We start from the raw sequence: 13,932 nt of genomic DNA on the forward strand, positions 1-13,932 counted from the left end.
GCCCAACCAGTTATTAGGTTCAGGGGGCAAACACTTTTTCACACAGGGCCATGTTGTTTTGGATTTTGTTTTCCCTCAATAATAAAAACCTTCATTTAAATAATGCATGGTGTGTTCACTTGTGTTCTCTTTTACTAATATTTATATTAGTTTGATGATCTAAAACATTAAAGTGTGACAAACATTCTAAAAAGTTAAGAAATCAGGAGGGGGGCAAACACTTTTTCACACCACTGTAAATGGAAAAAGTCCGAAGTCCCAATACTTTTGTCTATATCTTGTATCTATTATAGTGACATGTTAGACAGCGCTCTAATCTGTCATCGCCTTTTTTTTTTCTTCATAACTTCAGTTCAGATGAGTTAAAAAGCCCAAAATGGCAGAATATTAATTCTGGTCAAATGATTGTTCAGGAAATGAGCAAGAATGAAACAAATCGATAAAATACGTTATAACGTGTCCTTCTTTAAATGTTTCAGTCTGGTTGGTAAACCTGCAGAAAGCGTTTCATAGAAAGAAGAATCAATGTTGTTCCATTTAATGTTATTGGCTTCTAAAAAATCTATTCAATTTGATATGTATAATGCTTTTAAAATTGTATATTGTCACAAAGCAGCCTTACAGAAATAAACTGATTGAGAATATAGTTTTTTAATCCATATATTACTCAGTTTATAGGACTGTGGTGAGACCTGAGATGTTGTATGGTTTAGAGACAGTGAGTAAAAGACAGGAGGTGAAGCTGGAGGTAGCAGAGCTGAAGATGTTGAGGTTTTCGTTGGGAGTGACGACGATGGACAGGATTAGAAATGAGTTTATTAGAGGGACAGCGCATGTAGGACGTTTTGGAGACAAGGTGAGGGAGGTGAGATTGAGATGGTTTGGACATGTGCAGAGGAGGGACATGGGGTATATCAGTAGGAGAATGCTGAGGATGGAGCCACCAGGAAGGAGGAAAAGAGGAAGAACAAGGAGGAGGTTTATGGATGTGGTGAGGGAGAACATGCAGGTAGTTGGTATGACAGAGGCAGATGTAGAGTACAGGGGGTTGTGGAGACGGATGATCCGCTGTGGTGAGAACATGCGAGAAGCCGAAAGAAGAAGAAGAAGAAAAATCCATATGTTAGTCACTATACATTTAACCCTAATGAGTAATGAGCACGCCAGTGGTTATGACGTCCCTGAAATGTTATTATGAAGAAACCCTGAAAGGAACCAGACTCTGAAGGAAACCCATCCCCATCTAGGTGTTGCTGAATTGTTGGAAAATGTTTCCTTGTTAATGTGAGAGAGCGTTTTTGTATTATCCATAGGATTTAAATTAGATCAGGACCAGACTTTTCACGGTGAAGCAGCTCACAATTACATCAAAAATTTTACATCAAACATTTGAAGCATTATTGTAATTTTACTTTTGCATGAAAGAAGACTATAGAAGTACATTTCAAACAGTTCACTGCAGTTAAGCCACATTTTTTTTTTTTTTTTTTTTACATTTTGTGTTTTATCCATTATTTTTATACCCAGGAGTGTATACATATACATGAATGTATTATTTATTTATTTCTTTTGGATCGATTTTTACCTTACAGATGAAACATGGTATCAACATTAACATGATAGTGTAGGGATAGTGTTTGATGGCACTGTCATCAGATCCTCAGGACACCCTGTGTTCGGGCATCTGTAGTAAATATGTGGTTCTTAATCATGGTCTAAAGTTTTGTCCCTCACAATGTTACAGCTAAGGTATCTCCTCAACTCTTTTAATGTGTAGAGTGTATTTTGAGGTTGCCAGAGTGGGGTGGTTCTTTTTATTGCACGCATGACTGCATGAAAAATGCATAAAAGAATAAATGCATGAAAACAGCTCAGACCGAACGTGTCAAGCTTGAACATATAAATGACAATCAACAATTAAAAAAAAAAGAATAGCACGTATTCTATTACTCTACCTTTTCTACATTTGTGTGTGTGTGTGTGTGTGTGTGTGTGTGTGTGTGTGTGTGTGTCTGTCTGTCTGTCTGTGCTCTTTACACACACTTTCCACTAAAGCTCTTTCTGATTTCTGATTTAATTCAGTTGTGTTATAAAAAGAAAGTCCTTCAGAACTTGGTGTGAAATGATGTATTCCCCTACATATATATGTAGTTACAAATAAATAATTAATTACTGCATTACTTACCATTTTGTTAATATAATAACAACAACATCATCATCAACAACAACAACAACAACATTAATAATAATAGGTATATTATTATTCTTTTATTTTATTTCTAAACTATACATATCAATTAATTTTTTCTGACATGAGATTATATTTTATATATATATATGTGTGTGTGTGTGTGTGTGTGTGTGTGTGTGTGTGTGTGTGTGTGTATTATTTTAGCATGCTTTATTCTGCAGTCTTAACTCATGTGCACGATTCTAAAAGGAAGAAGAGGCAGAAGTTCAACTCAGAATCAGAAATCTGTGAAAGTCTAGACAGCGCGCGTTACGCGGCGGTGATCATCTCCGCGTCTTTGGAAGGTCTGCGCTCCTCCGTCAGCAGGTTCATCATGCTCTCGGACTTGATGAGGAGGTTGCAGCCGAGGAAGAAGACGCCGAAGACCACGGTGAGCGAGAGCACGCAGAGCACGGCGATCTGCACGAGACGCGCCACGAACGGCTCGCGATCGTGGTGCATGAGCGCCTCGGTGACGGACGTGGCCGCGGCGGCGGCGGAGGCGGAGGTGAAGCTGCAGCAGCCCCTCGCTTCCTCCAGCCGCTCCTGCGTCCGGTTCAGGACTCCCAGTCCCTCAGACGCGTTCATGGCGTTTCAATGTCCGAGTGCGCACCTGGAGTGGAGAATGAACATAAGACCCCAGACATCAAAAAAGGGTCCAAACGTGACTTGGAGTCATCCAGATGGTGACCAGAGACTCCTCATCACAACTAAGTGAACTCAATGCGAATCTTCTACAATCCAGAGACCCATCCAGATGTATTTGCTCTGGCTACAGCTCCAACCTAATGGATGAAAATGGGGTTAAATCTTAAAGATTCATGCTCTGAAGGAAACACTCCAGGATTAAAAAAAAAGAAGCATGCTGGCAAGATTAGATCCAACCTCTTTTTTCATGACATCAAAACAGCTTTTCAGCCTATTCAATCCTGCAGAAGCATCAGGGCTGTCAAAGCAAGAGCAGATACCTTCTCTCAACCACTGTGGACTCTTTAGCCTTAAACCCAGTGCACACATTACTGCTGCTTATATATACCACATTCTAATATACTGCATGTAATAATGTACATGGTGGGGAGGGGGAGCAACAAGGGTCGCTTAAATGTTTGCCATGTCTATCCTTGCTCCCCACCTACTCTGTGTGCATTTTGCACGTTCTTCCTGTGCTTTAGGATTTCCTTCTGGTAATCTGGTTTCCTTCTCTGATCAAAAGACTCACTTTCTAGATTGATTGGCATTTTAAAAATTGTCCCTAATGTGTGTGAATGTGTGTAAACCGTCCAATGGGATGGCACCCCGTCCTGGGTGTCCCACACCTTATTCCCTAAGTTACCTGGAATTAGGGTTGTTAAGATTCACAGAACCATCGGTTCGTTGGCATAAAATATAACAACGTGATGCATCGATTTGAAAAAGTTTGCATTGGATAAAAGTTGGCATTTGTATTGTGATGCATGGTTTTTTAATTATTTGCACCAGTAAAAGTTTTAACTGAAATAAACTGATAGCCGATGCACGATTTCTTTACTGTTTAGAAAGTGACCAATAATTTCAGACCAATATTTGGTATGTAGAACGAACTGTTTCTCAGCAACGCTGCTGCTTCGTAAATATGACGTATCACAACACTACATAGACGAGGCGTGTCCTGAGAGTTGCATAGAATACAGATTAACATGGCAGAGGTAGAGCTGTAACTTCCTGGAGACAGAACAGGAAAAGAACGCCTGGTTTGATTGAATCGTTTTTCCTTTTTTTAAGGCCTGTTTGTGAAAAGGTTAGAAGTCAGAAGGCACTAAAGTACATTTCTGATTTGCTGTCTGTCTGAAACGTAGAAATAACAGCTAACTATCTGGACCATATTGAATTGTATAGAATTATATTTTTCAAATCAAATCAAATTTTATTTGTCACATCAAACAAAATTTGATTTGATTCGAAAAATATAATTCTATACAATTGCATAGAGAGTTGCATAGAATACAGATTAACATGGCAGAGGTAGAGCTGTAACTTCCTGGAGACACAACAGGAAAAGAACGTCTGGTTTTACCGAATCGCTTTTTTTAAGGCCTGTTTGTGAAAAGGTTAGAAGTCAGAAGGCACTTAAGTACATTTCTGATTTGCTGTCTGTCTGAAACGTAGAAATAACAGCGAACTATCTGGACCATATTGAATTGTATAGAATTATATTTTTCCAACTAATCGCATTGTGTTTAATCAAATGGAAATCGGATCACACTGCGTCGTAATGGGGTGGATCGTATTGCATCACATGATATGTGATATGTGTTGTGATATGTGATATGTTGATACGTGTCTTTAATGTATCGTCTCGTCGGCTATACATCGAGATGCGAATCGCATCGGCCTCAGTTATGGAGGTTATGGAGGTGCACATCCCTACCTGGAATGCACCAGCCTCTCCTGTGTAGAAAAAAGTCGTATAGAACATAAATAAATAATATTTTTTAAATTCTCAATTCTGATCAAAGGTGTTGCATATAGTTTTCAATATAAGCAGCTCTGAAAGTAATTCCAGCTGCAAGGAAAACGACCTGTTTATCGTATAAGCACTCGTTGAAAAGAAATATATGTTATGGGTTCAGGAAATTAAGAAGATACACTGGGACGTGAATTGCGCATACACCGATTAAAGAATATTGTGACAACAGTGATTTGCAAGCAATCAGAGGTAAAGTTGTTTTCAGACCAGGGAATGTCTTCCAGGTGAAAGGCTTTCTGTTATCGGAATATCTTTTTTTTTCATGAGAGAATAAAAGAAAGAGGAAAAATATTTATGGCTGCTACTATATCAAATAAAAAACAGGATAAACACTGTATTTTATATTTTATGCAGCTATAAATGTATAAATAACAGCATGTTTATTACAAAACAAAAATGGGTAACCTGCTGTAGTTTAAGCGAAATAGTTATAATTGTTCTAATCCTCCCTCTGTTAATACTTTGGCAAAATGACACATTGGTGAAAAAATGGTGAAACTATATACAATTTATAACATTATGACTGGTGAACCGAAGAACACTGATTATCTCTTCGTAATGGCACCTGTTAACGGGGTATATTAGGCAGCGAGTGAACATTTTGTCCCCAAAGTTGACGTGTTAGAAGCAGGAAAAATGGGCAAGTGTAAGGATTTGAGCGAGTTCAACAAGGGCCAAGTTGTAATGGTTAGACTGTCTGCGGTGGTATCTATGAAAAGTGGTCCAAGGAAGGAGCAGTGGTGTACCGGTGACAGGGTCATGGCCGAACAAGGCCATGACCCAACAGACAAGCAACTGTAGCTCAAATTGCTGAAGAAGTTAATGCTCGACGTGTCAGGACTGTTTTAGCAGCAAAAAGTAAGACCAGCACAATATTAGGCAGGTGGTCATAACGTTATGTCTGATTGGTGGCCATAAAGTTATGTCAGGTCTGTGTATATGTACAGAGAAAGACAGACAGCAAGCAGATTGCATTTTTGTCACTAGATGTCGCTGTTGTGTAATTTATGTTACACTCGAACACATTCGACGTTTGTTCCTTATAAAAAAAATGGCTCCTAATCCCAATTTTCTACAAGCAGCTTTGTGGGTTAAGTGTACTTTGTATCACCAAGAGTAAATAATGAGGCTTTGGATGGATGCAAAAAAAAAAAAATAAACGTTCAAAGTTGTGTATTAGATAATGCATAAAGCTGTTTACTATACAAAAATAAAATACTGGAGATGTTTCAGGTATGCAGGTCAGTCATTTTTAATACCAGAATGAGACATATTCATTAGTAGAGTAGCAGAGTATCTTTAATTTTGTAAGAGTGTGAGCTGGGTGTTAATTGAATTGCAAGATAAAAGCATTGTGAATGCTAATTTGCTGTGTTTCCCCTTTATGTGTCAGTGTGTCCCTGTGAGTAAGACTGTTGTCTGCTGAGGGGTTTTCCTGAGCCTGCAGGTGGGAGAGAGGGTGTCAGTTACACCTGCCATGTGGTGTGATAATCTCAGGGCAGAGTGTCCTTGCCAACACACACACATTCTCTCACATCCAAGTGGCATTATGGGTTTCATGTGGGGAGTGGACAGATATTTTTAAACCCAAAGCTAAAGTTCAAGTCACTGCTGTCCAGGCGTCTTCAGCCTAACAGCCCCAAATCGAACATCGTCAGAACATTGTGGTACAAAGATATTATTCATTACTCATGCCTGGTTCATTTGACTGTTTCCATAGTAACAGCAAGAAACAAGCTGATGAAGATGCTCGTTTTGAACAGGCACGTCATGCAAAGCGCATTTTCACACACAGCAGATCTGCTCTCGTTTATATACGATTTGATCACCTGATACAGAGTACAATAAAGAATGACGAGATGGTCGAGCCAGAAATATTGCAATATGTAAGAAGGAATATGTCTGTTATGTATAAAATAGAAAGGATGAGTGAAATAATCATTCAAATTAATGAGGCTTTTGAGACAAATTAGAAAATGATCCATTGCTAAAGCCGTTCTGTGCCAGATGAGACGTTGGAGGATGATCATTTAATATTCAGGAAAAAAACAACAACAGTGGAAGAATGAATGTGAAGCCATGAGAAAAGAGTAACATTGATTAACTTGATGCTATCAAGAAGCAGATCAGGCAGCAGATCAGTTGATCTGTTGGAAGCAGGAAAAAATGAGCACGAGTAAGGATCTGAACAACGTAGTCAGAACCTCTCCAAAATGGGAGGTCCTGTGGGGTGTTCCTGGTATGCAGTGGTTAATATCTATTAAAAGTGGACCAAGAAAGGACAACTGGTGAACCTGTAAAGTCATAGGCACCAAATATCATTGATGAGCGTAAGGAGCAAAAAGCTAGCCCATAAGATTCCACAGATCTGTAAAATAAACTTCTAAAAAAATAAATCCTGGCTATGAAAGAATGGCACTGAAACTACCAAAGCAGCACAGCTTCCTGAGTATGGAGCTTCATAGCCGGTCTGAGTGCCCATGCCAATTCCTGTCCATTGCTGAAACCATTGAACAATAGAAGAAAGTAGACTGGTCTGATGGATTGTATGTTCCTTTGCATCATATGGACGACTCGGTGTGTGTGCACCACTTACCTGGGGAAGAGATGGCACCAGGATGCCCAATTGGAAGAAAGCAAGCCGGTGGAGAAAATGTGATGCTCTGGGCAATGCACCTGGCTTTCATATGAATGTTAGCTTGACAACAAGTACACTCCTTTATGCCTACAGTATTCCCTAATGGCGTAGGTGTCTTCCAGCAGCTTACTGCAAACATTGTTCAGAGGAACTTGACAAAGAGTTCAAGCTTTTGATTCGCCCTTTAAATTCCCCAATCCGCAAGTCTGATCTATGGAGGTGCCATCTTGCAACTTACAAGACTTAAAGAATCTGCTTCCAATTTCGTGGTGCCAGATACCATAACACATCTTCATAGAATCAGCTCAGGACTGTTTTGGTGTCACAAGGGGTGGGGGTGGGGGTTATGCAATATTAGGCAGGTGGTTTTACTACAGGTTGCATAAACAGTTCTGCATTTAACCACTGATTCGATTCGATTCGATAAAATGAATCTTTATGGTCTTTGTGCAAAGTACCTGTTCAGAGCCAATACATAGCAATATGATAAATTAGGGTATGGGTCAATATTTACAGAGGTGAAAGTGATTGATAGAGGGATGTACAGAAGGTGCAGAAGGTATAGGATATGGTGTGTGTATATATATATATATATATATATATATATATATATATATATATATATATATATATATATATATATAAATATACACTTTAACTGTATTACCATAAACCTCAACTATGGAACTGCAATGGATGAACATTCGGTGCCACAAGATGAGGGCAGTGACAGTTGGAAGAGGTGCTTCAGACACAGCATTAGGTTATCTCATCTGTAAGACTGTAGTTTGATTTTGGGTTTACATCATTTATTAAATCATAGACAAAATGAGATTTGAGATTTTCTTTGTGCCACAGCATTATTTTGCAATAACATCATATCCTGGAGTGTTTCATTTATATTATTGCATAACAATTTCTCAACACTAACATTATTTCATTTATTAAAGAAGGACACATTGTACAATATATCATTCATAGTTTCATTCATAGTTTTTTCAACAGCCTCAATATGATCCATTTCTCAAAAACAGACTGATTTTAAAAATTTCTATCAGAAAAAAATGTTTTTGCTTTCTGTGATTTAAAGTGCAGAAGTTTTGATAGTCAATAAAAAAAAAGGTGTATAAAAGAAATGACAAATTATGATGACAGTAGCACCTTACATTGTGTGCGTCCCAACCACAATACAACCTGTTTGGCGTGTTTGTAACAATTAGCTTACAATGACAGGATCATACAGAATTAATTTATCATGTATGCAGACTTTTAATGTAACTAAAATTGGAGAGAAAACTTCGGAGAATTGCTGTAGGACACATAAAAAACAGAAAGGTACAACTGGAACCAAGCGACTGGTGTAAATGGGCTTTGCTATAAGAAGAATGTGTAATAAATATAAGGTTGAATTTGTGGCATACATGTAATGTTTTGCTGAAGCTAAAATGCTTGCAGTGCATTATTCTTTTGTTGAATTAAGAAAAACAGAATCACAAGTGATTTCAGGAAAAAAAGGACTATGTAAATAGTCCCTGTGAAAAATAGGCTTGGGGCTGATTTCTTTCCAGCACAGACTGTACATTCTTACAGCCTGAGATTGTTAGTTGTGTGAAAGTGCTACATGTTTGGTGTCAACTATGGCTAATTTATTTAAGCCCGCTTTAGTGTCATATCCAGATGTCTGTCTATCTGTCTAACTACCTACTTTTCTACAGATTACTAACTACTTTTAATTATCTGTTTATTTCTTTCTGTTTCTGTCTGTCTGTCTGTCTGTCTGTCTGTCTGTCTGTCTGTCTGTCTGTCTGAAAATTAGCAGTATATATTAAATCTGTCTGTCGGTGTCTACCTACCTAACTAATCTCTCTGTCTGTTTTTTTTTAGACAGTTTACACTAAATATATACACAATAATATGCACACACAATCATTCAGTGGTTTGCATCCGACTACACAGACTAAGTGTATTTTTTAGTCTGCAGGACAGAGAACTTCTTTTACAGGCTTTTCTGCAGCACTAAAAGTAAAGTATCTTACAAAAATTAATACACCGTTCAAATTTCAGCTACCGTTTTTTTTTATGTATTTTGAAGGGACAATACTATAGAAATTAAACTTGTATATACTTTAGAGTAGTCAACATTCAGCCAGTTATTTAAATAACTGGCAGCAAAAGTGAGTAAACCTTAAAAGAACATGTCAAAACTGTGTCTAAAGTGGAAATGTTTTGTGTGAGCACCACTGTTATCCAACCCTGTCTTAATCTTCCTGGGTATGGAATTCACCAGAGCTGCACAGGTTGTTGCCTCCATAATGACATCACAGGGCTGCTGAATGTTAGACACATGGCACTTCACCACCTTCCGCTTGAGGACATCCCACAGGTGCTCAACAGTGTTCAGGTCTGGAGATAGATAATTGGCCACTTAATCACTTTCACCTTCAGGTTCCTCAGCAATGCAGATGTCATCTTGGCTGTGTGTTTGGGGTCGTTATTATTTTGGAAAAAGTGCCGTTTTGCCCAGTTTCTGAAGCGAGGGCATCATGTTCTGCTTCAGAATGCCACAGTACATGTTGAAATCAATCTTTTCCTCAATAAACCGCAGCTCCCTAGTACCAGCAGCACTCAGGCAGCCCCAGACCATGATGCTACCACCACCATGCTTGACTGTAGGCAAGACACAATTTTCTTGGTCATCCTCACCAGGGCATCACCACCCATGCTGGACACCATCTGAGCCAAACAAGCTTATCTTAGTCTCATCAGACCACAGGACATGGTTCCTGTAATTCATGCTCTTGGACAGGTTCTTTAGCAAACTGTTTGAAGGCTTTCTTATGAGCAGCTTCAGAAGAGGCTTCATTCTGGGACGACGGCCTGCAAACCGACTTGCTGCAGTGTACGGCGTATAGTCTGAGCACTGACAAGCGGACCTTCCGCTTCTGCAACCTCTAAAGCAATGCTACAGCATTCAGGCGTCTGTTTTTTGAAGGAGCTTCTGCACCTGACACACAGCACGAGGATTTAACCTCTTTGATGGACTCTTGTGAAGTCTGTCTCGAGTGGAACCCGTCTTGGAAAACCTCTGTATGACCCTGACCACTGTACTGTAACTCAGCTTCAGGGTGATACTGATCTTCTTATAGCCTTTGCATCATAGTGGAGAGCAGCGATTCTTATTCTCTCTTTAACATGAGGGGCCATGTTGAACATCCAGTGGTCAGTATGAGAGAATTAGACTCAAAGCACCAAATTTTAACTGCTCCAATACAAAATACACACTGTGTAGCGGTCCTGTCAAGCAGACAAAAACATGAACATGATGAATAGATCATGTGGTTTTGCACGGTTAAACCACATACAGCTGTTATCACTGAGGGTGTACTCACTTTTGTTGCCAGCTATTTTGTAATAGATGTATGTTTTGTTAGTTTAAGAGGACAATAAATCTGTACTGCTATAAAAAACTGCACTTTGACTACTGTAAAATATATCCAAGTTTCATTTCTACAGTATTGTCCCTTGAGAAGGTACTAAAATGGTTGCTGAAATGTGAGGGGTGTACTCACTTTTGTGAAATACTCAATGTTTTTGATGTTTTTTTATAAATAATCGTTGCCAAAATGTCTATGGTACGAGAGTAATAAAACGATTCAGGTTGAGTAGCCTCATACTCTGTCATGCTTTATTTATTACAATTATTACACACCATAATTTTCAAATAAGGAGCAGCTCATTGTGTATCACAACTGTTTCAAGAGTTCAAGATGAACAGGTTTTTTTTTTCTGAACAGGTTTTTTCTTTTGTTTGTTTCTCAGAGACTTCAATGCATTTGTCTAAAAGAACAATTAATTGTGATGAAACACAAAAAGTCTTGTTTGTCTTTGGTTGAGGGAAAAATGTGATTGCGTGAGTGGCACCTGGCAGTACGTGTCTTGCAGGAGCTCCGGCTCGTCGTCTCACTGCCTCTGAACGTAGCGACAAACAGGTTTCAAATCCACAGCCAAGATTTGTGTCCTGACTAGCCGGGCCGTCCTGTCACTCTCTTTTATTATCCTTGCATTCTCATCCCCTCATGTCCTGACAGCCATTGCGAGAGCTTTTGACCGTCGGTTGGTGTGTGGTGGCGGTCGGAGTTTAGAGCGGCTTCCCGCTCTGTAATATTATCTCCTTTCAAAGGGCAAATCCTGCTCATTTCTTGCATGTACAGTGTGCTTTTAGGCAGGATGGCTGCACAGCACAGTGTGGCCCAGGCATGGGGTTATTTTCAGACGCTGCTTTCACATAACAGCTGTAATTGGAGTGAAACTGACTTTATCCAGTTACATCCTTCTGGATGAGCCAAGGCTTTTTTACTAAAGCATCTCCATGTCCTTCAGCTGCACTTATTGGGTTCCCATACCAGACTGAATATTTCATAAAAGGCCGTCATCTCAGCTAACAATTCTAGGTTAGGAGAATATGTTACGAATGTTAAACTTTTAATGGCTTTACGCAAAAAAATTGTAGAAAAAAATTATTTCCAATGCTTTTATATAATAATAATAATAATTACAGAATGTTTATTTCTATGCAGGAAAGTTACATTATAACGTCATGGAAATGTTTTCTGAACATTCTAAACACGTTATCTTTAGAACATTATCGCTTTAACCTCAGCCTTAACCTTGGAACATGTCGATTCTCATTAACGCCCTGGAGATCCATGAAATTACGGAGTAATAACAGGAACTCTGTGGATTTGAACTGTAGTTAATGCCAACAGTCTGCTACACTGACTCGGGACTACAGTCTGCATCTGATCACCATCACTGCACACCTCAACATTGTTTATCTGTAATAAATGGACATTCGGTGCAACCCAGATGAGGATGGGTTCCCTCTTGAGTCTGGTTCCTCTCAAGGTTTCTTCCTTATGCCGTCTCGGGGGGGGGTTCCCTTCACCACAGTCGCTCATCAGGGACAAACTCACACTTATAAAGAACATATTCATTCTTTATCACTACATTATCTGTGTAAAGCTGCTTTAAGACAATGTTAAAAACGCAACACAAATAAAAGTGAATTGAATAATATTAGTTGGAATGTTCTGTAGCCCAGAGTTCAGAATATCATTCTTATAAAAGTATTTATTTAATTATTCACTCATTAAATACTCTGTTGGTATTGTATTCTTTCTGCACACGTTCTGTATGTATTAACATTTGAATTTTGCTCATAAAAATCTCACTCCTCTGGCAAGGATTTTTTTTTATTACATTGGAGGCTTGATATAGCGAACGTTCCCTGTCAGAGTACTTCTTTGTTTGCTTCAGAAAGCAGCTGATCGAGTTACTCAACCACAATGATGAGCTATTTATATCCGCCGTAGGATTTTCTCTGTCACTCAACATCTGTGCGTTCAGGTCTCGTATGAAAGCGAGAGGGTGGAAACTTCAACTGGTTCATATTTACAAAGAAAAAAAAAATCTGCATAGCTTCTGCATACCTTCTATTGTGTTGTGCATAATTATCTAACGCTTTAATGCAGACCGATGGTTCTTCAACAACAAATGGTTATAACATGCTCAATGACGATTTCTACACTTCATGCAGTTCTCCGTGTGAGAGCATTTGTATTCTGGAATATTTTTCACTGCTTCAATGAGTTGCATTGTCCAAATCCTTTCTGCGAAGTCAATAGAAGATTCTGTACTGGTTTCATATTTCATATTCATATTTATATGTGTGTGTATTGTAGATGCTATTATCAGACTGGTCTTTTTCTGTCTAGTTTCAGTGAGTGGAACTCAATGTGCTCTTCCTCTGTTCTAGCTGTTCTAGCTCAAGCTTAGACATGAGATGATTTTATGCTCACCACGGTTGTCAAGAGTGCGTATTTGAATCACTGTAGCCCACCTTGCCCTTTTGTATCTGTCATCTCCCATCAAAGATTCTGTGTAGCATCCAGCAAAATTTCTTGAATACTCAAAGCAGCCCATTTGGCATCATCAACCAAGCCACTGTCAAAGTTGCTGAGATGACTTGTTTGACATGCTCTTGACCTGTGTTTGTCTCTTCTTCATACCATTCTGTGTATTTTTACCTATGGCGGCGCTATTGTTCATGCGTCCATAAAAAACAATACATTTAAAAAGCTTTGCTTGATGTTGATTGTCATGTACTGACCTCGTTACATCTTATCTTGGGAGAGATTTGGCACCACTTTGCTTCTAGTACGACTGAAATTACATTTACACATGTTACTGTAATGTAGTTTTATTGTCTACTAGACTAGTAGTTTAAAGTAGTTTTTAAAATCTGTTATTTTACTCTCATTTAAGTATGTGTTGTTTGAAGTATTGCATTTTACTACATTTGAAATAATATTTATTACTTGTATTACTAATTTATATTTATTGTTCACCGCGTGAGCTCGCTATTTAAATTCTGAATCTGCATTTGCGATTTCTTTCATTTTCATAAATGACATAACAGGAGACATTATATAATAATAATAATAATAATAATAATAATAATAATAATAATAATAATAATAATAATAATAATATTAATAA

At 38.5% G+C, this 13,932-nt stretch overlaps 1 protein-coding gene across 2 annotated transcripts; it reads right to left on the reverse strand.

Annotated features, from left to right (window-relative positions):
* Positions 1-2,344: 2,344 nt before the first annotated feature.
* rprm3 (reprimo, TP53 dependent G2 arrest mediator homolog 3) lies at positions 2,345-11,488 on the reverse strand. 2 transcript variants are annotated; one of them, XM_083521060.1, is made up of 2 exons: positions 11,296-11,488; positions 2,345-3,015 (listed from the first exon to the last, which is right to left on the reverse strand). In XM_083521060.1, exon 2 carries the CDS (start codon positions 2,816-2,818, stop codon positions 2,501-2,503), a length of 318 nt encoding a protein of 105 aa, XP_083377186.1. In that variant the 5' UTR covers positions 2,819-3,015; positions 11,296-11,488; the 3' UTR covers positions 2,345-2,500. The 2 variants fall into 2 exon arrangements, with proteins under 2 accessions (XP_083377186.1, XP_083377187.1); XM_083521061.1 differs by lacking the exon at positions 11,296-11,488 and adding an exon at positions 3,116-3,364.
* Between the last annotated feature and the right edge of the window lie 2,444 nt (positions 11,489-13,932).

The sequence above is a fragment of the Silurus aristotelis genome (assembly GCF_946808225.1).
Source record: "Silurus aristotelis genome assembly, chromosome: 19".
NCBI classification, from domain to species: Eukaryota; Metazoa; Chordata; class Actinopteri; order Siluriformes; family Siluridae; genus Silurus; species Silurus aristotelis.